The 23,922-nt window shown below is 40.1% G+C and overlaps 5 protein-coding genes across 8 annotated transcripts in view; all 5 read right to left on the reverse strand.

Annotated features, from left to right (window-relative positions):
• Nucleotides 1-277: 277 nt before the first annotated feature.
• On the reverse strand, nucleotides 278-3,817 carry LOC135650747 (cyclin-dependent kinase F-1-like). The gene is made up of 2 exons (XM_065170314.1): nucleotides 3,166-3,817; nucleotides 278-1,372 (listed from the first exon to the last, which is right to left on the reverse strand). The coding sequence occupies exons 1-2, from the start codon at nucleotides 3,679-3,681 to the stop codon at nucleotides 425-427; spliced, it is 1,464 nt and encodes a 487-aa protein (XP_065026386.1). The 5' UTR covers nucleotides 3,682-3,817; the 3' UTR covers nucleotides 278-424.
• An 875-nt stretch (nucleotides 3,818-4,692) lies between these two features.
• On the reverse strand, nucleotides 4,693-6,789 carry LOC135650977 (peroxiredoxin-2B-like). The gene is made up of 3 exons (XM_065170721.1): nucleotides 6,549-6,789; nucleotides 6,059-6,138; nucleotides 4,693-5,135 (listed from the first exon to the last, which is right to left on the reverse strand). The coding sequence occupies exons 1-3, from the start codon at nucleotides 6,701-6,703 to the stop codon at nucleotides 4,882-4,884; spliced, it is 489 nt and encodes a 162-aa protein (XP_065026793.1). The 5' UTR covers nucleotides 6,704-6,789; the 3' UTR covers nucleotides 4,693-4,881.
• Nucleotides 6,790-7,512: 723 nt separating this feature from the next.
• On the reverse strand, nucleotides 7,513-16,523 carry LOC135650976 (putative E3 ubiquitin-protein ligase LIN). 2 transcript variants are annotated; one of them, XM_065170720.1, is made up of 15 exons: nucleotides 15,689-16,523; nucleotides 14,799-15,041; nucleotides 14,612-14,694; nucleotides 13,201-14,352; nucleotides 12,762-12,906; nucleotides 12,308-12,565; nucleotides 11,579-11,885; nucleotides 11,144-11,268; nucleotides 10,949-11,068; nucleotides 10,278-10,403; nucleotides 10,080-10,202; nucleotides 9,728-9,838; nucleotides 8,986-9,132; nucleotides 8,312-8,557; nucleotides 7,513-7,802 (listed from the first exon to the last, which is right to left on the reverse strand). In XM_065170720.1, exons 1-15 carry the CDS (start codon nucleotides 16,484-16,486, stop codon nucleotides 7,785-7,787), a joined length of 4,002 nt encoding a protein of 1,333 aa, XP_065026792.1. In that variant the 5' UTR covers nucleotides 16,487-16,523; the 3' UTR covers nucleotides 7,513-7,784. The 2 variants fall into 2 exon arrangements, with proteins under 2 accessions (XP_065026792.1, XP_065026791.1); XM_065170719.1 differs by having other exon boundaries at nucleotides 10,272-10,403.
• Nucleotides 16,524-18,471: 1,948 nt separating this feature from the next.
• LOC135651060 (probable inactive nicotinamidase At3g16190) lies at nucleotides 18,472-21,261 on the reverse strand. The gene is made up of 5 exons (XM_065170849.1): nucleotides 21,106-21,261; nucleotides 20,897-21,016; nucleotides 19,518-19,749; nucleotides 19,214-19,330; nucleotides 18,472-18,642 (listed from the first exon to the last, which is right to left on the reverse strand). The coding sequence occupies exons 1-5, from the start codon at nucleotides 21,154-21,156 to the stop codon at nucleotides 18,575-18,577; spliced, it is 588 nt and encodes a 195-aa protein (XP_065026921.1). The 5' UTR covers nucleotides 21,157-21,261; the 3' UTR covers nucleotides 18,472-18,574.
• A 740-nt stretch (nucleotides 21,262-22,001) lies between these two features.
• Nucleotides 22,002-23,922, reverse strand: part of LOC135650435 (transcription factor bHLH68-like) — a 3,190-nt gene continuing 1,269 nt past the window's right edge. For 2 of the 3 annotated variants that reach the window (XM_065169761.1, XM_065169760.1), the window contains exons 4-9: nucleotides 23,814-23,879; nucleotides 23,573-23,638; nucleotides 23,316-23,366; nucleotides 22,716-22,760; nucleotides 22,472-22,516; nucleotides 22,002-22,367 (exon numbers count right to left, since the gene is read on the reverse strand). In XM_065169761.1, coding sequence (XP_065025833.1) covers nucleotides 22,236-22,367; nucleotides 22,472-22,516; nucleotides 22,716-22,760; nucleotides 23,316-23,366; nucleotides 23,573-23,638; nucleotides 23,814-23,879 — 405 coding nt within the window. In that variant the 3' untranslated portion in view covers nucleotides 22,002-22,235. The remainder of the gene's footprint in view (nucleotides 22,368-22,471; nucleotides 22,517-22,715; nucleotides 22,761-23,315; nucleotides 23,367-23,572; nucleotides 23,639-23,813; nucleotides 23,880-23,922) is intronic. The other variant, XM_065169762.1, reaches the window with a different exon arrangement.

Consider the following 23,922-nt stretch of genomic DNA (forward strand, 5'->3'; position numbering starts at 1 on the left):
TTACTAAAGGGTTTTAAATTTTACCACGGTATTATATATATATATATATATATATATATATATATATATATATATATATATATATATATGAGGGATAAATATAAAATGCATTGTATATTCTTCGGAAGACAACTTACTTTGTAACTAACCTCATTAACAACATTCTAAAGACGGATAGCTGACCTTGAATTTAATCTCCTAATTGCATTATTTGAGATCCTCCAATGAATCATTTATGCTTCCCCTTCACTTCATCACTCTACACTGAAAACAAAAGTTGAGTATTTGTTCAAGACATTTTCATTAAAATCAATTTATGGCCACTGAAACAAATTTTCATTAACATCAAATCCTTCTTCAACACTCTGAAATAATACACTGCCGAAACAATAACAAATCGATGTTCCGGTTACATAGACCTTTGCTATGAGAATCTTATAGAAAACCCTTTTTCAGTGACCAACATGTCCATGCTGCCGAATTCATCAAGGTCGGAATCTGATTCTGTTTCCTGGTAATTAGCCCATTCTCCTTGAGAGCTGTCATTCGGTTCGTCTCTTGAGGAAGGAACTCTTAGTGAATTTACAGGAACAGGTAAAGGTTCCTCAGCGAAGTAGCGATCATGGAGTGTCTCTGTTGCAGTAGCTCTATTTGCAGGGTTATAGCAGAGAAGCCTCTTGACTAGATTAACTTCAGAGGCCGACCTGTTTGGCAGGCATGCTTCCAGACCAATTGGGTTCTCAACCTTATTAAAGAAGATCTTGTTGTAATCAGGTAAATTTGAGCAACCTGGCCAGGCTTCTTCAGTCGGGTTTCCCAAGACACTGATGATTCTTCCAAGTTGATCGATGTCAGATGTTCCTGGAAACAAAGGCTCTAAATTCAGAAGCTCTGCAAAGAGGCAGCCTAGTGACCAGAGATCTATCTCTTGCCCATAGTCTGTAGATCCGTAAAGTAGCTCAGGTGCTCCGAACCATCGTGTTCCAACACACGAAGTGAGGGCACCATATTCATCTGCTCCACCTTCTTCTGCCTCGCACGAATAGGAACTTTTGAAGGGATCATCTTCTACTTCACCTGTACCACATGTGGCTGGACAAGATGCATCACAATCCTGCAAACTTGTCTCATTATCGGTGTCATACATTGCATTTTTTGTCTTGGGGCTATCCAACTCCCTCAGAGTGTCGTCTTCGTTTGCAAACCGGGTCTCTTGAAAATTTTGGTGCTGAGGCACGAGCTCTTGGATAGTTTGCTGCTCAAGTCCAACAGGCCAGGACATATATCCCTGTTGCTGAGGTATCCATGTCCCATTCTGCAACACTTGCTCATTTTCTATGGATATACATCTTGTTTCTTGTAGGATCCTCGACTGTCAAGACAACGATATACATGTTCAGAAATTCCTAATAAATAAATCCCACAAAATGATAGCTAAAGCATATGTTAACTTAGAGCAGAAATAATGAAATGGGAGAAAATAAAACAATAAGGAAAGAAACCATGGATACACTAAGCCCCCACCCTTCCCATAGCTGATCTGGCATATACCTGCGTCCTAATGTTTCAGTACACCAGATTTGTGCTGGTGCAATATACCATATATTAAAGTAACTCATCAGAACTTACTTCATCTGACAGAAATAAACTGTAACCAAATTACAGAAAATTTTGTGATGTCAGAGTCCACGAAGATCAATTACATATAGTCATCACAAAAAACTTCATTAAGAATACATGGATCACTAGATAAAGAAAGAAAAAGGGAGACATGGTTGTTCAATGGTCTGAGTATGTCCTCACTGTAAAACTAGTACACACATATGATAACTGCCCAAGTGAAGCAGTAATCCAAAATCATAATTACCAAAGATTATCATGAGAAGCCAACATAATTTTACAAGCAAATGTACCAGGTCTTTGTCCGTACATGTCTTATTGTATCCTATCCGGGTAAAACTAACACCTAAAATAGGAATTACAAGACTAAAGTAGGCATCATTAGAAATCACATGCAGCTGCTAAATCAGGAATCGATGACTAGTTCGTGTTTCTTATACTATTCAACACTAACTATCTCCAAGAAAGAGCATGCTAAATTCAATAATACCAGTCACCTTTAGCCATCATAGCTGCAAAATAAGAGCATTATGCAACAGAATTCTGGAGTTTAAGTGGATCTACAAATGTTCCTCCTCAACTGTAACATTCTGTAGTCTATGTGTCCATACAACAGAGATACAAGTACGCAACAACTGTCAACCAAGGATGTTCATGCCAGGCTCTGGATTAACTAGCATGTTATGGCAGCTCAGGGAATGATGTTGTACCAATATGCTCCGAACACTCGTCAAAATGTGGGCATGTGACTATTTTTTCTTTGTTACATGTGAACAACCATGACTTTGGTACATTGCATTGTGAATAACATGTGTCATCATGCTCGAATCTTCGTATTATGCCAACTTTACATTCAGAACACCATATTTGAACATCAATGATGGACTTGGATAGTGCCCATGATAAGAAGAAAGCTAGAAGATGCAAGAGAACATTTTAGGAAATAGGAAAAATGAGAAATCCATTTAAAGAAAGGACATGACAAGAAAATTATGGCTTCTTAACAAACACAAAACTCAATTAGTAGTCTGCAAGGATATTGTCTGGCACTAATCATCAATGATGGACTTGGATAGTGCCCATGATAAGAAGAAGGCTAGAAGATGCAAGATAACATTTTAGGAAATAGGAAAAATGAGAAATCCATTTAAAGAAAGGACATGACAAGAAAATTATGGCTTCTTAGCAAACACAAAACTCAATTTAGTAGTCTGCAAGGATATTGTCTGGCACTAATCATACTTTCACCAAAGCAAGATGCTCATGAGTTGAATATGATATCATTTGTGAATCTAACAAATAACTAGGACCTGGGTTCTAATCAATTAATACTCAATGTGATTATAGGTCTCTTTTCAGCAAGCTATGGGTGTATGAATGCACAAAAAGAATTTGTGGCGAAATAAGTTTCCTATTGCATAATGGGACCTTCGTTTGATTGCAAGAGCTGCAGAATAGCTCTCCCAACGGAGGTATGTTAGCAAGCATCATTGAGCACCAATTAGCTAAAAGAAGATGAGTTTTGGAGTTCCTAGGAATATAGACCTGCCCGAAGTCCGCCAGCTTGAGAATCCCATCGGCCGAGATGAGCAAATTTGAGGGCTTGAGATCCCGATGCACCACGGAGCTGCAGTGGCAGGTCTCCGACCCGCGCAGGATCTGGATCATCCACTGCTTCACCTCGCCGACAGCGAAGGCCCCGGCCCTCTTCGCGTCGCGGATGACGGCGGCGAGGTCGGCGGGGAGAAATTCCAGCACGAGCACCGCGTCCTCGTCCTCGTCCTCGCCCCAGAAGTACTCGAGGAGATCGACCACGTTGGGCGCGCCGCGGAGGGCCAGGAGGGCCTCGATCTCGCGGGCGGAGCTCTGGTAGTCGTGGATCTCCTTGAGAGCGACGTCGAGACCGTCAGAGCGCCGGCGGCCACGGTAGACGTCCGCGTAGGCGCCGGAGCCGATCCGACCGAGGATGTCGTACCGGCCGGTGATCTCGGCGCGACCGTAGATGCTCCAGCTCCGGGAGGAGACCGCCGTCGTCGTCTTCGGCGGCGGGGACGAACCCATGGCGGAGACCGCAAGGCTAAGGTCCGGAGACGAGGAGCAATTGGGGAGGGAGGAGGAGTAAGAAAGAGAGACAAAAATCCCTTCTTGGAAGCTTTGTGTATGGCGTCAAACGTTAACTTCTATTCATCTCCCTTTCGCTCCACGAAGCGAGCTCATGTCCTCATCACTAATTAGTATTGAGTCTATATATTAACCTAAACAATCAGACCTCTCCACATAATAACAATCGGATGTTACTGAGGATTTGAATCACACTCGAAAATGAGAGACAATTTTGTTCATAATAGTTGCATTCCTAAATATAATTTGATGTGTAGCTGTGGAGGATAATAATGTTGATTTGAAGGCATGATTACAAATGTGAAATTTATTATGAATTTAATTATATATATAATTTTGTTGGAGTGTCCAAATATATTTTGAAGCATACATAGGATTAAGGGTACCATTTGAGTGGCTATTTTTACATAATATATTCTCCTTTTCACCTTGTTTCTATTAAGATGTACTAATATCTGAATTCTTATTTCCTTAATAAAAACTAATATGAATGTAATGGTGGCTTCTAGTCACAACAATCATAAGGAGTCATTGTTGCAGAGGATTTATCTGCACACAGGAGAGTAAACTTTCTCCATAGTATGAAACAATTCTCATCTTATGATCACTAACATACTACATATTTTGCCAGGGCAATGCATGCAATATTAACCTTACAAGAAAGAGACATGGATAGAAATCCAAAAACATTTATAGTAATAATCAAACAAGAAGTTACCAGAAGAAGAAATGCTCAAGCTAATATCAACCTGTGACATACAGTTTGATGAGTATGATTGGTGCTCTTTCACTTGTCAGCTAATATCAAACTGTATCATTTTTATTTCTGAAATGAGAATTATGATTAGAACTCCATCTCTCTCACTGCCTTCGGTATGCCTCCGAAGATTGAAGCACACCTTTAACCAATATAATAAACATCTTTTGCATGAAATGGAAGCATGACAAATATTAGTAGATAAAGCATATCATTTACTTGATTCAAGTTCTCAGTTGCCAAAAACAAGAGCGTTATTCAACCAAAGCTGCATCAAAGGTAACTCCAACTTCAAATATTCATATCATCAAGATAGCACACCTAACACTGGTCGGATGACAACCAGTGGACATAACAGCAACATGCCACGAAACTAAACATTCCTAGAGTGCCTTAAGGATCTCTTCTGCGCCAGATATGGTGAATGCTCCACCTTCTTCGATGTTTGCAACTTTAACCACAAGGTCATCAGCAAGGAGAGCAAACCTCCGTGATCGAGTTCCCAGTCCTTTCTCTGAGAGATCCAGTTCCAAGCCAAGAGCATGAGTGTAGGTACCAGAGCCATCAGCTAGGAATTTCACATTTTTGTTTTCAGGATATGTCTTTGCCCATGCCTTCATCACAAACGGGTCATTAACTGCATGAGAATTGCATAGCAACAAAGATGAGTCCCATGGTCTTAGTAAAGTAGACCGATGGAAAGGTTTCATTTAAACAATTAATTCAATTCATTCCAACCAAATAGGTTTGTGTGAATGGTTGAATCCAAGCATATTTTGAAGCATTCAGTGTTCATCGTGTGCGGACTGTTAATGCTAAAGAGGTCATGTTTAAAAGGACATTTTTAGCCTTTCTTTTTCAGAAGCTTAACTGTTCAACAAAATGAATGGTATTTGATATCAAAATATTGGCAAAATACATTGTTTTTGGAAGTTTAAAACTCCATGTATCATCAAGCTAAGAAAAAAATATGTATTCTTTCAACCACGTCCTATTAAAAAGGAAAAAGAAAATCTTAGTTTCAGTGTGTTTCATGAAGCAAGTAATCTATCATGAAAGCATACATGCAGAAGATCATAAAAGGTCACATAAGAATGAATAGGAAATTAGATCAATTATAATTGCTCAAGCATCAGTATTGAGCTCCCAACCTTTTATACGATTCAGATCCATAACCCAAGATAATGGTTGCCTGATTAATGAATATGCAATCACCTACCAAAACAAAGCATCATATATTACTTAATAGTTTGGGAATTGGGATCTTCCCAACTCTTTCAACATTACAGTCTTGAACATACATCTCCTTCTGACCCTACTAACTGCCGAACTTTTAGCATCTTGCTTGGTGTCTACAAGTCGGAAAGGAGATGAATGTTTACATGTTATCCCAATCTCATTTTTAAATTAGAAAGGTCGCTAGGTTGGTCTAATAGTTATTCTGTCTTTAAAATTAAAGCATCATAATCATCCGTCATGTAAGTCTCTTGTCAACATGAAACATGTAATGCAAACAGATCTATTTCAGGAGGAGAAGATAAAATGAAAGTCAATAATCACCACTGATGAGGAGGATCTCATCAACGCCCTTGGATTTCAGCTCCTCAGCGTTTTCAATGAAGCCCGGCACATGCTTCATGCTGCAAGAAAAGAAAAAAAGAATGGTAAACATAAATCTAATCAGAAAAAGGTATAATAATCCAAAAGCGCTTCAAGATCGACACCACAGAGGGGTTGCTTTTGTAGAATGACCACTGTCTTCAATATACTAAGAACAATAAACCCTAAATAAAGGTTGTTTTTGTTGGTATGGCAAATCTCGAGAAATTAGTATCAAAATAAGCATAAGATATTAAGAAACACTTGTTCCGACATGGTCTCGATCTGTTTGTTCAAACAAAATAATCCATCACCAGAAGAAAATACAGAAAAATAAAGAAAAAACAGAAGCCTTCAAATTTAAATAGTCTAAAAGACCCTTTTCTAAGAGAAAGAGAGAGATCGGAGCTTCTTTCTACTGGGTGGATATGAGGAGAAAGAGAGAGATCACCTGCAGGTAGGAGTGAAGGCACCGGGGACGCCGAAGAGGATGACCTTCTTGCCGGCGGCGAGGGCGTGGACAGACACCTGCTGAAGTTGGTCGTTCTCGTCGAAGCACGCCAACGTCCCTTCGGGGAGCGCATCGCCCACCGCGATCGGAGCCATTTCGTTCTTGTCGTCTCCTCCTTCCGCCGCCTCCTAAGAGAAGTTCTGATGTGGTGTTCTGTCTGAGCCCTCTTTGGGTCTTACGGCCATGGCTCCTAATTAAGTGGAGGAGATAACGCCCCATTCAGTGTTGGTGAGGTTTTCTTGTGGATCTCTACAGACAGGGAACAGCTTGTTTCTCGCTACCGCGACCAGGTCAATCCCCGGGATGTCATATTGACAGATCATTCCACGATGCTTTCCCAATCGTTATGCTGGTCCCTGACCGGCTGAGACAGGCAATCTAAGTTCTCCTTCGATTGCGGTGTACATGGCCCTCTCCCGGACGGGTTTTTTTAAGGGCAAACTTCCAATTATATCCATCGGAAAATAGTTTTGTTAATATTTGCCAATCTCAATTATATTAAGTCACCAGATTAATATATAATTAACACGAATACTCTTAAAAATACCTTTTGATTTTTTTTGTAACTTTTTTATGCAAAACAGCGACAATTTATCAATCAACCCGATTTTTTTATGTATGTTAATGAGATATGTATGATGGAATTATTAATAAAAACACAATATTTCAATTAAATAAGAAATCTCTTCTACTTTTTGCACTCAATTATAAAAAAAAAACCTCAAGGAAAATAATTTAACACAGAAAAAGCCTTGAGGGAGGAAAAAGAAAACAGAATTAAAGGAAAAGGTCCTATTTTTCTGCTACATTTGTGATGTAGTCCCTACTGTTCTTGAGTGCGATGGAGGCTGTTCAAGATTCTTCTCCCAGACCTTTAGACTCCACTTGTTGCTTCAAGCAATAATTTCCTTTTGTTTTTGTCAACCATTCTTGTCCTGCATCCTACCACCTGAAGTGAGCAATTCTTCTTAGATTTAATGCTTTCATCTTGTCCAAGCTTTCTCAATACTGGAGAAGTTTAAGATACTGCTTCTACCGTATGGGGCTATAATACATCTTTGTACATGTTTTGTCTTTGCGGAGGGTTTCAGTGTATGTAGATGATTGCTTATCAAAAAATCCCTCGAAATATTTGAGCCACCTCTGATTTATTTCCAGGAATAAGGTTATCCATCTTCAAGTTAATCCCCAGGCCTGAACACAAGTAACTAATTAAGTTACGCGTTGAGAACAAATGGAAAGCTTATTGTACAGAATATGTTTCACCAAGAAATAAGATGTGGAAGAACTGCAGGGAAAATAATGATATCATCAGTTGTCTGCACACAGATGGACATGCATTAGACCCATAATTACATGCTAATCTACATGTCTTTTCTCGTCTTATTTTTCTCCGTCATATACTTGGCCATATCATTCACCTCAGTGAAACAGAGAAAGTTCTAACAAAATGGCACCAACACAGGAAACTAGGAAGCTTATACACAAATTACAGATCAAGATGAGATGGCTGGATTAGTATTTAGGTGTTAGGAAAAGTTGCCCTTATCAGATAGGATCTCATGAATCAGGAAAAGCTTATTGTGATAATACAAGGAGAACGTAATATGATTCAGCTAGTGTGGTATGATACAAAGAAACCAATTTGAACTAAGATTTGGTTATCAATAAACTTAAAATCTTAGAGAATGTTTGTTAGTTACCTGAAGTCTGCCATCAGATGTTCCTAGAACCAAAATTTCTCCATCAGCGTCAACATCCATGCACTGAACCTTACAATTGGTTCCTATCTGAAGAGATCCAATGGCAGTCAGCTTATCCTTGGACCAAATCTCTAGTATTCCAGTTTTCGAACCCAAATATATCAATTCTCTGCTCATAGCCATAGATCGCACCTCTATCGAGGACTGTATAGATCCAACAAGGCTGTAATTTGAAGTACTCCATACCTGTAGCAGCAATAAGGTTTTAGGTAAACAGAGAAAAATCTCAAGTCAATATGAAAAACACCGAGGAAGAAAGAATCGACAAAAATTTCAGTTTCTTTTATAGGCAAACCATAACACGGGAAATATCATAAATGCATTAGGATGAAAGCAGCTCCTATTAAGTTTTATCAGGTTCTGAATAAAACAATAGTTCTAAATCATTCTTGCTCAACTCCTTTATTTGATTCAACACTTCAAAAACCTGTCAGTTTCGGTTGGTATTGGGTGATACGAGTTGGTGTATCACCGAAATTTTAATAACAAATCGAGACTTAAAACCTTGATTTAATCGAAACAGACATCTTATTAGGTAAGATCTTCAGACCAAGGGTTGGTAGGACAAGCAGAATTAAAGGAGATGTGACCAATAACTAAGCTCTTTCCCACACCTTAACTGATGCTCCATCAAGAAATGTGCCAGCTGAATAAAGTAACCCGTCACGTACTTGCACCGCATAGATAGGATTGTCTTTTCCCAACAACTTTTTCTTACCTGATAGAACAGTAGCTGATGTTTCAGTAGCCAAATCAATTTCCTGCAAGTTAAGGTTATGGTCAGTAGATGATACATAAAAAAGTCTCAAAACCAAGATTGTGACTGGATAAGAACATTGCTATAGTTGGCTTTGGAAATAACAAGGCAGTTTATTTTGAACAGTTGAGAAAAAAATGTCATAAACATAATCAATTAGAAGTTCCTCTAGTGATTGTTAAGATTTGCTTTTCATTTATGTTATACATTTTCTCAATGTTAACCTTATTTCAGTTGAAGTGAAAGCAAAGAAACTGTGCCATTAAAAGAGGTATTATGATAAATGAGAACCATGTGCATCATACAATGGATGCACAGACATCTATTTCTCTCGAAAACTAAAGGGGTGAAAACCCCAGATACAAATAAACATGCCAAGTACTTGGAGAGCACCTTCCAAGATTTGAAGGAGCTTGGTGAATAAACATGCATATGTTTGTTTTCCTGTATACAACAAATGTAAGAATTTTTTTTTTCTTGAGTGAATATTATTTAAAATATCAAGAAAGAGTTAACAATGATAGTGGAGCAAGTCAAACATGTTGGCTGGATAGATTGGTAATTAGAAAGAAAAAGAAAAAGAAAAGGAGAAGGCATACCTGAATACTGTTATCATTGCACCCACAATAAAGTTTCCCCTGTACAAGAGCCAAAGACCTCACATTCTTATTAGGGCTAAGAATCTTTGAGGCTCCTTTCCAAGATAATACCTATTTCATGAAAAATATGTTTGTGTTAAAGATTTTATTTGATGCATAGTAGACCTTTTTCAGTTATCTAAACCTTTGGATAAGACAATGTGACTATAAGAACAATGAATGACATTGATCATGACCGATTTTAGGGTGTCACCATATTTAAATAGTGTTGCAAAACAAAATTGACAAGCTAAATGCAAGAAGCTTAGACATATTAATGAAAATGGGAAGAGACAAAAGTCATACATAGTACCTTGACACCAGCTCCTTGTGGAGTGAAACAAACAATGGTATCTGCAACACTAAGATTACGCACAGGATCCTTCATATCAAAAGTTTCTGTACAATGTATCCATCCATCATGAACAGCCCAAACCTGCTCAAAATAGAGAGTTATTAAGAATGATGCAACGGTTCCTATGTGCATTAAAGAACAAATGCATACCCTTACGGTTTTGTCTAGTGACCCACTGTATAGTTTCTCTCCAGACTGTGAAATGGCCAAGCTGGTGACTGCCTTCGAGTGCTCATTTGTTTCATGCACCAGATGAAGAATACTCTCATCACCTTTCCAGACCTATATGACATTAACTATTAAATGTGGAACAATCATATATTATTGTGTGATCGATCATTGATGAATTTATTTTCTTGGCTTGTATATAATTCATAGAAGACATATGTCAAGCCACATGTACTTCTAGATGCTTGCAGTACTATGTCTCGACTTTATTTATAAGCTAAAATTCCCTGGCTTGGTTTCTATTGAATTCATAGGAGACCCATGTCAAGCTGTATCTAGCTTGACATGCTGCACCTTCACTGTCATATTCCTCAATTTAACTATCACTCCTAGATAGCATAATAAATAAAGCAAAAGAATGTAACATAATACTACTTGTAGGTTTTATTCTCATTTTACATGGGGATCTAAAATCAGAATTATGAAAGCTCATGTTGGACAAAGACTTGGCCTATATGAGAACATAGAGAAAACTAGAGTGAAGATCAGGCCAAGAAAATCACAAAGATTCCCTTGGATTTTATGATGATTCCTGATATTTTTTCAGGTTGCTCACATAAATGGGAATGGGGGGGGGTGGTGGGGGGGAAAGGAGAAACCTTTATTGTTCCATCGAGGTGCCCAGAGATTATCCTATTCTTGAAGCGTACTATTGAGAGAACTTCTCCATTTGTGCTGCAATCTACTTGCATCAACTCCTTATAGATCCACATATCCTTCTGCCAGAAATTTTAATGATTCAGTCAGTTTACAATAACGTATCGTTTTAAAAGAATGAACAAATAGGTTCTCACAATACTCGAGTCTTGGCCATCTGATAGAAGTTTTAGCATTTCATATGCTAAACCAGAGGATTTCTTAAGCTCTCTTAAGGTTTTCAATATGTCCTTAATGTGAAGAGTGAGATTGAGCAACCCTTCTGAAAATGCAATAACAACTTTGTTCAGCATTAGAAATGATCCAACATATGATAGAAAATAGCACCCAACTGAACACCACATTCTTATGTCAGCATGTCGTAAAAGCATAAAAGCAAAACTAAATCCAAGTGAACCATGCATTAAGTTGAAAGAAGAACAAGATTGCATTATGGAAAGTTTGGCATTATTTTCATGAATCAGAAGATCAGAAAGCAATAAAATGCTAGAGATTCAGTCATTGCTTGCATCCTGAGGACAAAATATAGCAGTCTATTATCTGCAGAAAAATAACAGACAGCTGTGGCTAACCTTCATCATGCATAAAGCTTCTCAAAGCAAGCATGGAAAGTGCTTTATCATCAGTATGCCTGGCAGACTTTAGAATTAAGATATATTGTTTCAGCAAGCAGACCCTTGCAGCTCCTCTGACCCCAGTATCAGGAAGAATAGAGAGCATATGACTGAGCCAGGTTGCAGAGATGAGACAAGCTGAGGACAGCTCAAGATTTCTGCTCTTCAAACCATCAGACAGAGCTTCAAATACAAGCCCAAACTCATGACTGACTAGAGCAAAGGCGATTTTCCTTTCCCATTCTTCAGCAGCCTTTTCTTCTTCCTACATGGCCCATGGAGAATCAGAGACAACAAATTGATAAACTAGGCAGAAATAAAACAGGACCAGTATAATGAATCACTGTAGCGTACAACCAAACTATTAAGCAGAAACATATCTAAGTGTGCATCAGTAGATTTTAGAGCAGAGCGTATCCACATGAAGGGTCTTCAATTTCATATAAAGTCCTCTGGAGCTATGACCACTCTCTGTACCATTTCTGAGTTCATAGAAAGAGTCTAGGACTCGATAGAGGAATGGAATGCATATATCAGATTACCTCCATATTGCCTTGTGGGTAAACAGCACAACACTATAGGCCTTATATGTAGTGTTTCCTCTTGATTAGGATGTCAGAAAGTAGCAAACCAAATACCAAAAAGCAATAACAACTATTCCTGGGAAGGAAGATAACAATATCTAACCAGATTGAGCTCAGTTCTTTCAGAAGCACTGCGAGTCTGCTCAGCTTCTTTTAATGCTCGGTAACCTTTTCTTATTCCAGTATGTTTTAAAAGAAGAGCTCGAGCAAGAGGCCTCCCAGAGGATGAAAATCTTCCCTGGAGAGCCAAGATCGTCTCAGCAGCTTTCAATTGTGTGCGAGGAAAATCTGCATTTCTGAGGCATGAAATGAGTGTGTCAACGGCTTCCTCACGATATATGCTCATCTTTCTTGGTTCCACCTGGTGGACCGAAAAACCTAGTTACTAACAAAAATTTACAGCATTAATCACAACGGTATTAAGCATGATGGTTGACATGCTAGTTTATTTACCATCTGTTATATGTTACAGATGGCAAAAGTCAGCATGGAAAACATGATTCTTAGTCATGTCCAATTTAACCATTTATAAGGGGGAAAAACATCAGGGAGGTTACCAAAAGATCAAGCTGGAGAAGAAGACCAGCGATAACAGGAGATTGATCCATCGAAGACGTTTGTAGGTAGACAAGAAGTGAATGCATCATGCTAAAAGCACCTCCTCCCTTAATGACATGAAGAAGCTGCTCATTGGACAACCTCCTGGAGAAAAATCAACAAGATCAGGAACAAATCTATTCACTTTGGTGGTCAAACTGTAGATGTTAAGGAGGTCTGCCCCAACTCTTTGGCAACAGTAATCAGATCTAGGTGGAGGGCACCCTGATATTTCTCATGAAACAAATGTGCTAATTAAGTCATAATTAATATTCAACATTGTAGAGATTGCAAACACGGAGAAATTACATGTTTCTAAAGCAAAAACAGTACAATAACTATTCACCACAGTTTAGTTCCAGCCTAAAGAAGAAATGGGGAAAAACTGAAGAAAGATACCTGTTGAGCTTCACCAACTCGAAAAGGAAGTGAACAATCTCAAAGCGGTCCACGTCATTCACAATGGCAAAGCTTTGCAGAACCGGTTCTAATTGTGCTTTGTCAGCGATTATCTTCCTGCAACGCCCATCCTCTGCAATGCATTTAATCAATATCCCGACTGCTGCAATCCTCTCCTCCACCATGTCAGCTTCCATGCTCAAGATAACTCTCTCGATTATTCCATCCGATATGATAGAGTGAAGAATCATGGACGAATCACTATTACCTTCTCTAAGAATCTGCCATAGGAGAAGAAGTGAAGCAGTCTTCGGATTCACACACATCTCAAGGAGTTCATCGTCATTCTTCTCGATGGCCCTCAAGAGGGCATCTGCCATATCCATTTCAACTAGACTCTCCCACCGAGGACTTAATAGAAATATCAAAACAGCTGCCTCCACCAATCCCTTCTTGAAGAGTGCAGCCATGCACTTCACATCTGAATCAACCCTGGTAAGTGTTTGAACAACAAACTTATCCTTTGTAGCCAGCTCGGCTAGCAGGAATATTGCGGCTCTTAAGACTTGCAGATCGACGGACTTGAACAAGATTTCAATGAAACCATTCACAGTTGCAGGTTTTGCGAGCATTGCTATGATCTCAGATTCTGGGCTGGTGTCTCTCCAGAGCTTCTCAATCTGCAGAACAGCCTTCTCAGACTCATCAAGAAACTCAGATGTGCAGAGGCATGATATCGCGAGACGAAGGTCACTAGCAGAGCCACCAACTGAAGCTTGGTATATGATGCTGGTCAATGAAGGTGAGCTCTGTGACATGTTTAGATCTCTTGCAATCTTCGGAGGGGAATTCTCCAACCTGTTAGGAGTTGAATATGGATTCTCTTCTACCCAACTGCCTATGAGTCTTTTAAGCACATAGTTGGTTTTGGGTAATTGAGAACTCTGGAGCTTTTGGCGTGTGATTGGGCATGTCGAGTTCCCACGGTCGAGCCATTCCTTGATAGCCCTCCGCTCGTAGGTCTGCCCGGTCTCAAGTGTAACAGGATCATCAAACAGGTTGCTTGTTATGGGGCAGACAAATTCCTTAGGAGGAGTTTGCTTATTGTAGGCAACAATGTTGTCAGAATCATCGATTTGAGGACTGGGATAACTAATAAAAGAGAAAGAAAGTATGAGAAAGACTTTTCATGTTCTGAGGGAGGGTTGTAGCAAGCTAATGGAGTGGATATATCATAAAAGGGATGGTAACAGACTTCATGATATATATTATCTGTGAGAAATTTTAGGAAAAAGGGTCCAATATTGTCAAAAGAAATTAAACTATGTTGAATTAAATGTTCTGTTTTTGACTCTAAAGGGGAGATGATAATACAAGAGGTGGTTCTCTTACTGAGATTTTTAGAGCGTACCATGAAGATTCTGCAGAGTCTTGTGCATGCCTCTGAAACTGGATTCCATTTGTTTGCAATGATGCTGTGTATGTGTTTCTTTCCTAAAGGACAAGAAACATAAACAAAGTCAAAATGAGGAACATTGGTAGATCAGCCAACTATGACAAACAAGAATGTTGTTATCGTTAGCATCAAAGATCTTGACCTTTATATCAAAATCAATCTCAGAAGAAGAGTAATCCAAATTGTCATCAGAAGAATAATATGGTCCAGAAGTAGAAACCCAGTTATCTTCAGCAGTTCTGTGATCACTTGATGGTAGCCTGATGAGGACATCTGGGGATACCCTTTGAGGATATGACGGTGGAGCTTTTGTGTCGTTCACTTGGACTCTGCTATTTTGCCTTATAAAGAATTCAACTGATTGATCTGCTTCTGCCCAAATTGGCTAACAATTTCAAACATTAAAGTTAGTTCTTTAAATATTAAATGAAATCTACGACCAGAAGAACGAAAAGGCCGGTCACTTATTCATTGTGACTTTAAATCCATGTATAGAAAAGACAACAAACAAAGGACATGGATAAAGCATTCAAATAGAAAGCACACAACCTAGAAGTTCTGACTTAAGCAATGATAAGATCATGGCAAAGAACAAGACACCAATTCACAAACTAATCCAACAGAGTTATCCAGAAGTACACCAATAACCATATCATCTGACATAAAAGTAATCATATCCTTGCTACTAAACATATATTCATCTGGTGGCAATAATAAGTTCTTTATAAACACATAACCATCATAGGAGCTTCTGAATTCCACACAGCCCAAGTAAAACACTAATGTTATTGGGAAATAATTACACTGAGGTCATACTTGTGGGATTGTGTAAACCATGCTAAAGAGAACTCTCACAAGTTGCTTAACAATAGACCTTGAGAATCAGAATTCCTCATTTATAGAATGAACTCTAAGAAGGTGATAAAGACCACAGTAGACTGAAACAGGAAGATAAAATCGATGTTAAATCGATGTTTCGATAGTGTAATTAACAAAATGATTAGCTTAGAAAGAAAGAAGAAAGATAGATACATTATACCGTCCGTCCCTTAGTCCGATCGCTGCCCTTGCTGCCAACTCCTCTTCTACCTCAATCACCTCATCGGGTCTCCTTTCCTCACAGCTAGCTCTCGTCAGAACCAGCTGCGGCGGCGCCAGGACCAGCGGTCCTCCATCGCCCATTTCTACTACCTCCTTCAGATACTCTGCATAAACCTTGCAATTAGCATCAAGAACCTCCTCGTAACCCCTCTCCAGCTCCTTCAACCTCCCCGCTTGGCCGTCGCTCATCCTCGACAGTAGGCTCATGGCGGCTACCGCCTCCACCGACCGCTCGTCATCGCCCTCATCGTTGGCTGCCGGCGGGCATCCGAACCGGAGGGAAGTGGTGGTAAGGATGCGCGACCGCTGGTCCGCGAACCAGTGGAGTACCGGTAGGAGGTGGGGGAGGAAGAGGGCCTCGAAGACCTCGGGCGCGACCTCGTGGCGGGAGAGGGCGGGATCGAGGGAGAAGAGATCGAGGAGGGCGAGAGCGGCGGCCGCGGCCCGGCCGCGGAGGGCGTGGGCGAGGGCGAGGAGGAGGGCGGAAAGAGGGTTTCGGCCAGAGACCGAGAGGAGGATCTTATCGGCCGCGTCCGAGGCGGCGGCGGAGGGGGAGGAGTCGAGGGCGTGGGACAGAAGGGAGAGGGCTCGCAGGGAGGCGGGAGAGGCGGAGGAGACGGTCCGGCGAGCAGAGGAGATGATGCGGTGTCGGAGATCGGGATTCGACAGGGCTTCATCAAGGAAGGCGGTGGTGTGACGGAGGACAACAGCAGTGGACGGGACGGTCATCGTCACCACGGATTCGGTGAGCGGAAGCGTGGGCGGCTGGCTGCGAACCGCTTGCTTCAATATTTGTGCAGGAGCGGTGATGCGGCTGATTCTCAAATGCCCCCAATTCCTACGTTAATTACCGACAAAAAGAAAGCACATTGCTAGGCGTAGGGGTATCGAAGTCATTTAATTATATTTAAACCACAGAGGCAAACGCAAGCGCCGCGGCTGCAGGGGCAGGCAACGGCCGGCTGCAGCACGTGGCGTGGAACCATTGGATAGTTTGGACCGCCAACTTATAGGAGAGTCATCCGGTAGTACGGTTCTGCCACGTAGCATCGTTGATTTTTATCTTCGGCAGTAATATTACTTCTTCGCCCTTTTGAACCGGTCATAGGCCGGCCAAAGACGTTATCCCTTTCCCTTCGCCTTACGTAGCTTGGAAAATGATAGAAGAACATAGTTAAGCCATAATTATTCTGCAAAGACAGAAAAGCTGCGTCCATCCCTGCAATGTTGGTGTGGCAACTCTATGTTCTTCATGTCCCTGATGTTGCCTGAATCAAAGAAAAATGAAACGATTTAGCTTTGTTTGCAATGAATGATACGACGATTTTAGCTTCTTTACTATATAGTTTCTTCTTCTTATTTTCACACATGAATTCTCAGAAGATATTAAAGGTGCAAACATCTAAAACAATTATGGCAAGCAACTCACAGGGCAGCTCATTGATTATTTACACAAGAACTAGAGAAGAGTCTTCAATATTGTGACAAGAAAAATCAGCAATAAAGCTCATGAATTAAGCTATAGAGAGAAGATTGGGTTGTGAATGATCGGGAAATCATCCATTTGAGCTTGGAATTAGTAGTCATTTTTGTAAGGCACCTGTATCACATTCCTCTGGAACTAATCCAGCAGTCTTGCACCGAATCGATATCGTTTCATTTCAGATTTGATGAGTTCTTGCCAACAACAACCGAGTTCTTGATTCCACAGCTCTGAAGGTTTGTGGCAAAGAACGCACTAAAGCGTGTTTTCACCACCTTGTAGTCCTCATTCTTGATGACAAGTCCATCGACTAGTTAAGCTTCCACTGCTCTAAAAATATAGCAGGCAACAAAGTAAAGAAAACTGGTTCCGAATCAGCTGATAAAAAGTTGTGACCGTCCAATATGAATCTGAGAACAAAAGCAGAAATGTTCTAAACTTGATCTCATCCAGACTTGGAACCGAAGAGGATGCTTTCCTTTCAGTTGGTATCAGATGCTGGTCTGAAGCATCCGTAAATATTGTGGGAAAACTGTAGATTTGCATGGGTGCATGCCTCGCTCAGATATCTCTTTAACTAGAACTAAACTAAGCTAAGGAAGAGTGATCAACCCGGGATATCCTCTTCAACCCGAATCTTGATGCACTGGTCGCATTAGATCAGATCAAACGTGATCAATATTATCTGGGGATAAGGTGGCATAAAACATAATATTCTAGGAGATAAAATTATTACAAATATACCTTTTTGGTAATTACTAATATATTTAAAATACATATCAATCATATTGGATTATTCTCCTAATTAATTCATGTGGCAAGTGTTTGTGAGGATTAGAAATACTAATTTATACATTAACTGAAATATTAAATTGAGATTTTTGAGTCGTGGGATGAGGATGATTTGGGTAAGAACATACCCATCAATTTTAGCTTAACAACACCTTGTTAGCTCAACCATTGCGAGAAACAAATAGTTCAGGCTGGCAAACCGACATGACATGGTGCATCAGAATACATCTTCTGTCAACATCACGAGTGCCATCTAATTGCTTTCAGATGCTGGAAGAAACGAGATGGACACAATGAACTATGTAAAACCATGTCATCTTCAGTCTCTCTCTCTCTCTCTCTCTCTCTCTCTCTCTCTCTCTCTCTGCTTGGATGTTACTTTACCTTTGTTCATGTCAAGAGAGACAACTCTGGTTGCTCATAGAACCATTACGCTTAATTGTACAAGTGCATGAAGATATATTAGGGGACATTCTTACAAACGAAGATAGCAAATCACACATCAAATGTTAACAGGATCTACATAATTGCATAATGAAACATCACAGCTGCAACCATTCTTGCAGTGTCGGTGTAGCCACTCCTATATTTTTCATATCTCTGATGTTATCTGATTCAAGAAAGAATCAACAAAAGAAAAAGAAAAGAAAAGTTATAGCAGGAAGAAAACACATCCTTATATAGCTGATCAAAGGCAGGTGGAACTTTTAAAGAAAAGTATTAGTTGTATGATGCAAGCCGAATGTTTTGGAAGAGTTATTCAAGCGAGTAATGCAGGAATTAGCCAAAATGGTCACCCAATTTAAGTTGGGTTAATTATTTTTAAAAGCTGATTGGATAATAAAACAGAAAATCACAAGAAAGAAATAAAAACTTAACCTTGTTTCTAATTGTCTGATGTTTTTAACTCAGTTATATTCTTGGACCTCTTTTAGCTTCTCAAAGTCTCTGTTCTTTTACTCGTATTCATTCACCATTTCACTGAACGTTCAAGGATCCTAATGGTGCAAATATCAAAACTATTGCAGATTCTCATGTTTGTTAGCAACATAGCTTATATCTATTATTAAGAATGGATTTCAATGGTGTTGCAGTTACATTCAAACATATCTAGTAAAAAAGCTTCAAGACATCAATATGGTACAAGTACCGACAGACAAGAGGCAGACAAAGGAACTCACCATAGTGAATTTGAGGAGTAGCAGCAGCTGTTGCATCTACAATGACAGTTACATGATGGTAATCTAGAGCAACAGCATCAAATACAGTTTGCCTGATACAATTTGGGGTTTGAACTCCTGCGCACAAGAGGACGTTCAATAAGAACTTTATCTTAGGAAAGAAAAAGGTCTAAAAAGTAGAAACGGAGATGCTGTTGCAATATTTCATGTCACTAAGAACTGTTGCACTATCAAACAGTTCAATAAGAACTTTGCAATGTGCATGTGCAATAGTTGTAATATTTCAGGTTCAAGTTATTCTTACCGACAACAACCAAACTCTTGATTCCACAGCTCTGCAGAAGAGAATGAAGATGTGTGGCAAAAAATGCACTAAAGCGTGTCTTCACCAACTTATAGTCTCTGTCTTTGATTACAAGCCCATCAACTAGTTCTGCACCCTTGCAACCCTTTGCTGTTGGCCCTTTACCATCAGAATAGAAGTGCCTGCGGAAAAGCTCAACGTCTCTTCCTAAAGGGTCATGTTCTCGAACAACCTACAACGATTTTATATTTAGCCTTCTTTGCTCAGAAAGATATAACACAACAAAACATGGAAAATCTTTCAAAATCTGCTGATGAGATACGACTGTTGAACTTGAATTGGGAACCACTAACCATTTGGTTCCATTCGACTATTAATATACATAAATGAAATGTTCTAAGCTGTCATTGCTTCAAACTCTACATATTTATGCTTCAAAACATCTCCCATGTACTCACTCAGAAAACCCTGGCCCTTAAACTTGTTGCATCAATGAAAACACCGACACACTCTACTGCTGAGTTAATGATTCACAATTGGAAACTATGATAGGTGATACGGTATATGTTGGGCCCTAGCCACGTCACCACCGACACCCCATCACACCACCGCCAGGTCAGCAGGAGAAGCTCTCCCACGCGCCGGCCAGGACCCGTACCAAGGCATTCCTCGGTACGTCCCGTCCCCGAAAGCATAGTTAAATGACTTCCGACATCGGCCCGTGGACCAGGCCGTGCTGACTCATCAGCCACGACGCATCAATTCCTCAACAATAGGCATTATCATAGTTTGATGATAACAATGAATAGATAGACTCAAATCATGCCACAATTTTCATGTATTGTGCTTATCATGAATTTTAACTTTGTCGGAAAGATTGATCAACTTCTACATCATCTAATATTGACCTTAGTTATAACCAAAACATAGACTATATTGTGACACCTCTGCCTGGTAGAGCAAGAAAGGAAGTATTTACATGGTATCAATTATTAGTGCGACTTAAATAACAAACTTGAGACTATTTTCCCTCCGGTCTTTGACTCTACCATAAACTCTATGACACAAATTGTGTGCATCCAAGCTCATACATTTCGTCGACATGGTCTTCCAGTGCAAACAACCTAATTCATGGCAAATATGTAGCAGAAGAGCACGTCTTCCTCTCAGATGATATTTCTCGCATCACTCACTGCAGGGTTTCTTTCTATTTGATCTGCAATTCGTCATCTTTAATGCTTAAAATGGAGAATGAACTTGCAACCTCGACTAATATGTAAATAATTGAATCTATCGACCATCAAACCATAACGGATCCGAAAAAGCAAAGAACGAAACAATAGACGACGAATAGCACAATAGCAACAACAACGACGGACCCAAATCACCAAAATGCCACGCTCCCGGGCGATTGCTACGGCCTGGATCACGGATGCGACGATAGCTTCGCCGCCGGAAACAATAAACTGGCTCCCCGTCTCCGGCAGCACGAAATCGTTCTGGAAATCGAAGTGAAACGATCATGAGGATCCAAGAAATCGAAGAGGAACCAACCCTCCCGGCAAAAAAGGGTTCCCCGTGCCCCTGCCTGCATATCGATGACGAGCATCGCCGTCTCGCTCCAATTCGGCGCCGCCATCGCCCTCCTCGCTCTCCCCTTCGATCGAGACGACGAGGCTCGACCCCTTCCCGAACCACCGAAGCCAAGAAACCGATAGAAGTGAGCGTAGTAGAGTCATCCCGCAGAGGATAACGAGAGACAAAGGGCGGGCCCCACACCCAGTCGGCCGCGACTCGCTTAACGGATTCGAACCCGATGTTGACACGACCTGATCCAACCCGAACCCAAACCCGTAGGATAAGGATTTGGGGGTAATTTTTTAATTAAAAATGACGTCATAATATTTTATTTATTTGTAAAAATGAATATCTTATACGCCTAATAAATATGCCATATTGTATTATTAACAGTAAACATCCGACCAAGACATTTGGGATTTGTAACTGATTTATAACTATATACACTAAATTATTTTGTTTAAACAAAATTAAGCACCTGATTTGTTTGTGAAAACTTGAATCATTTCGAATAAAGATTACTTTTCGAACAAGAAGAAAAAGTCATTATCTTCTAATCTTATAAACTATATTAGAATATATGTTATTACTAAATAGGATACTAGATCTTTCAATAATTAATTATATTATTCATGTATCCAATAAAAAATAAAAAAATTATTTGCTTCTTGTTCTAATTTATTATTTGTTTCATAATATTTTGCTTGCTACTTAAATATTCAATCTTTTTGTAAATTAGTCTTGGTTTAGGGTAAACACCTGATTTAACAGGGTTATAATTTAAATATGCAATGAGTAACTCCAAAGATTAGGCACTCGAAGAACTAATACATCTGTTTATATTTACCCACAAATTATATTGCTTACTACTATGATTGAAGAAGCCGACAACCATGGTAGATGATGTTTCGGAGAAGGCCAAAATTGAAACCCTAATTAGCATCCAAGAGATTGCTCATCACACTGCAGGAAAGATTTACATCATGGAATTCTAAATCTAATTTCAAGCAGGGTTAAAGAAAGCATGTCTTTCGATCTCTTGGCTGGATAGGAATCCATAACACCGTTAGCAACCAGCCTTCGATCTTGCAGAGTGACTGCTAATGATGTTATGCCCAGGCGAAGAACTTGCGAGCCTCATCAGAATCCCCCACCGAGAGTTGGAGCCCAGAAACCAGCGCCGTCATCACTCCCGACATGCATGGTGAAAGAGACAGGGACCAGGCACAGACCTCGGCTCCTTAGGTCCTTCTTCGCCTCATCATTTCGTTCCTGTCGTGACGAAAAATGCAAGCAAAGCAATCACTTCTTTGGGATCGATCGATCTAATTCGAAACAGCTCGTATCAGTTGCAGCTTCCGAGCTACGCAAAGTACCTGATCTTGTGGCCCGCTTTTGTTCTTGCCGCTGCCGTTTGAACTCTGCATGTCCCAGGAAAGATATAATAGGCAGTAATCAGTGTCGCGAATATTAAAGTGCGGTTTCAAGCTGTAAAGTTGATGCAACTTTGTTCCTCCATTGCCTTTATGTTGTAAAGGAGCTTTAGCTAATTCACTTCTTTACTTCGTAGTACAGCGTTAAGATAGTTTTCAAGGTGGGAAGAGATCCAAGGTGATATACCTGGCCAGGGTCTTCTGAGAATAAACAACTCATGTTCCCCTGTGCCTGAGAACAATACCAATGTGGTTAAGGAACATTAACTACTTGCGAGTTATCATGCCGCACCATTGACTTCTTCTGAGGGGAAAGAAGAATAGATTTTGACCTAAAGCAACATATGAATGAAGAAGAAGAAGAAGAAGAAGAAGGTACACTCTTGGAAAGATGAAGCCGAAGAGATATGGATAGTTATCTTTCATTAGTTCTCGGGCAATGCTACGTAGGGAAGGTTTCTTATAGGCCCTACTTTATTAACCATGCAAGCAAAACTAAAGCATTCAAAGTTACATACGAAAGAAGGTTTCTCTGGACAAGACCATAGTTGGAAGCAAGCAATCAATAGCAATGATCCTCTTAATATAAACTTTGTCCAGAATAATCTTCGAAAAGATTTCAGACTTGCGCTGCTACCATGAAGTGCTATTTATGTGAGTGTTGATATCAATGTACATGTGTGTTTGCGCTTGCATGTGTTTGTGTAAGTTTGTCAGACTTCGTGCATGCGTGCCTGGGTGAGAGGGAGAGAGAGAGAGAGGTGGGGAATGGAGTATAATTACTTACAGGCAGCCTCATGTTCCCTGATCCACTGCTCAGGTACGGGGAGCTCAGAGCCTACATGAAAGAAAGGGATGTTTCAGAGATTGAGAAATCTCAAACACATGACTTTACAAGACACCAATAACTAGAAGATACTACATAAAACAAACAGTAATGCCATATGTATGCTGTCACTAGCTTTTCCTGCGTGCTCGTAGCAGCACACCCTCCCTTTCCTTTTAACTTCACTAGGGAGGAGAGAGAGAGAGAGAGAATTAGACCTCAATCTGACACTGGAGGAATCTGATGTAGCCGATGGCTTCTTGCAATACAGACGCGGTGTCAGTCTGAAAAGGAGTTCATGTCAGAGCTCCCGTATTCGAGCAACAAAGCAAAAGAAGCAAAAACCTATATACAAAAGTACTCGAATCGTTTCCATCGGTAAAAGAAATTGGAACCTTAAAAATTACTGCGTAATCTCCACATAAACTTGAGAAGCTGTATCGGCTTCTGGTGTAATACCTTTCCGAATGGCGAGACTAACTGGTGAAGTGCTGTTATTCTATCCCCTAACTTCTCCTTCCTCACCTGAAACCGAACATTTCATCGCTGACTGAAGCTTTGGACGCTA

This window comes from Musa acuminata, chromosome BXJ3-10 (assembly GCF_036884655.1).
Source record: "Musa acuminata AAA Group cultivar baxijiao chromosome BXJ3-10, Cavendish_Baxijiao_AAA, whole genome shotgun sequence".
Taxonomy (NCBI): domain Eukaryota; kingdom Viridiplantae; phylum Streptophyta; class Magnoliopsida; order Zingiberales; family Musaceae; genus Musa; species Musa acuminata.

Excerpts from the sequence above, each read along its gene's own strand:
- LOC135650977 (XM_065170721.1), bottom strand. The coding sequence starts at position 6,703 with ATGGCTCCGATCGCGGTGGGCGATGCGCTCCCCGAAGGGACGTTGGCG. Across the intron at positions 6,139-6,548 it reads GCCTTCACTCCTACCTGCAG|CATGAAGCATGTGCCGGGCT; the intron begins GTGATCTCTCTC and ends CTTTTCTTGCAG. Across the intron at positions 5,136-6,058 it reads TGAGATCCTCCTCATCAGTG|TTAATGACCCGTTTGTGATG; the intron begins GTGATTATTGAC and ends ATTCTCATGCAG.
- LOC135650976 (XM_065170719.1), bottom strand. The coding sequence starts at position 16,486 with ATGACCGTCCCGTCCACTGCTGTTGTCCTCCGTCACACCACCGCCTTC. Across the intron at positions 15,042-15,688 it reads TAAGGGACGGACGGTATAAT|CCAATTTGGGCAGAAGCAGA; the intron begins GTATCTATCTTT and ends TGAAATTGTTAG. Across the intron at positions 11,886-12,307 it reads AAAGAACTGAGCTCAATCTG|GAAGAAGAAAAGGCTGCTGA; the intron begins GTTAGATATTGT and ends TGGGCCATGTAG.
- LOC135651060 (XM_065170849.1), bottom strand. The coding sequence starts at position 21,156 with ATGGCGGCGCCGAATTGGAGCGAGACGGCGATGCTCGTCATCGATATG. Across the intron at positions 21,017-21,105 it reads TGCTCGTCATCGATATGCAG|AACGATTTCGTGCTGCCGGA; the intron begins GCAGGGGCACGG and ends TTCGATTTCCAG. Across the intron at positions 19,750-20,896 it reads GTGGCATTTTGGTGATTTGG|GTTGTTCGAGAACATGACCC; the intron begins GTCCGTCGTTGT and ends AAATCGTTGTAG.
- LOC135650747 (XM_065170314.1), bottom strand. The coding sequence starts at position 3,681 with ATGGGTTCGTCCCCGCCGCCGAAGACGACGACGGCGGTCTCCTCCCGG. Across the intron at positions 1,373-3,165 it reads AGCTGGCGGACTTCGGGCAG|TCGAGGATCCTACAAGAAAC; the intron begins GTCTATATTCCT and ends TTGTCTTGACAG.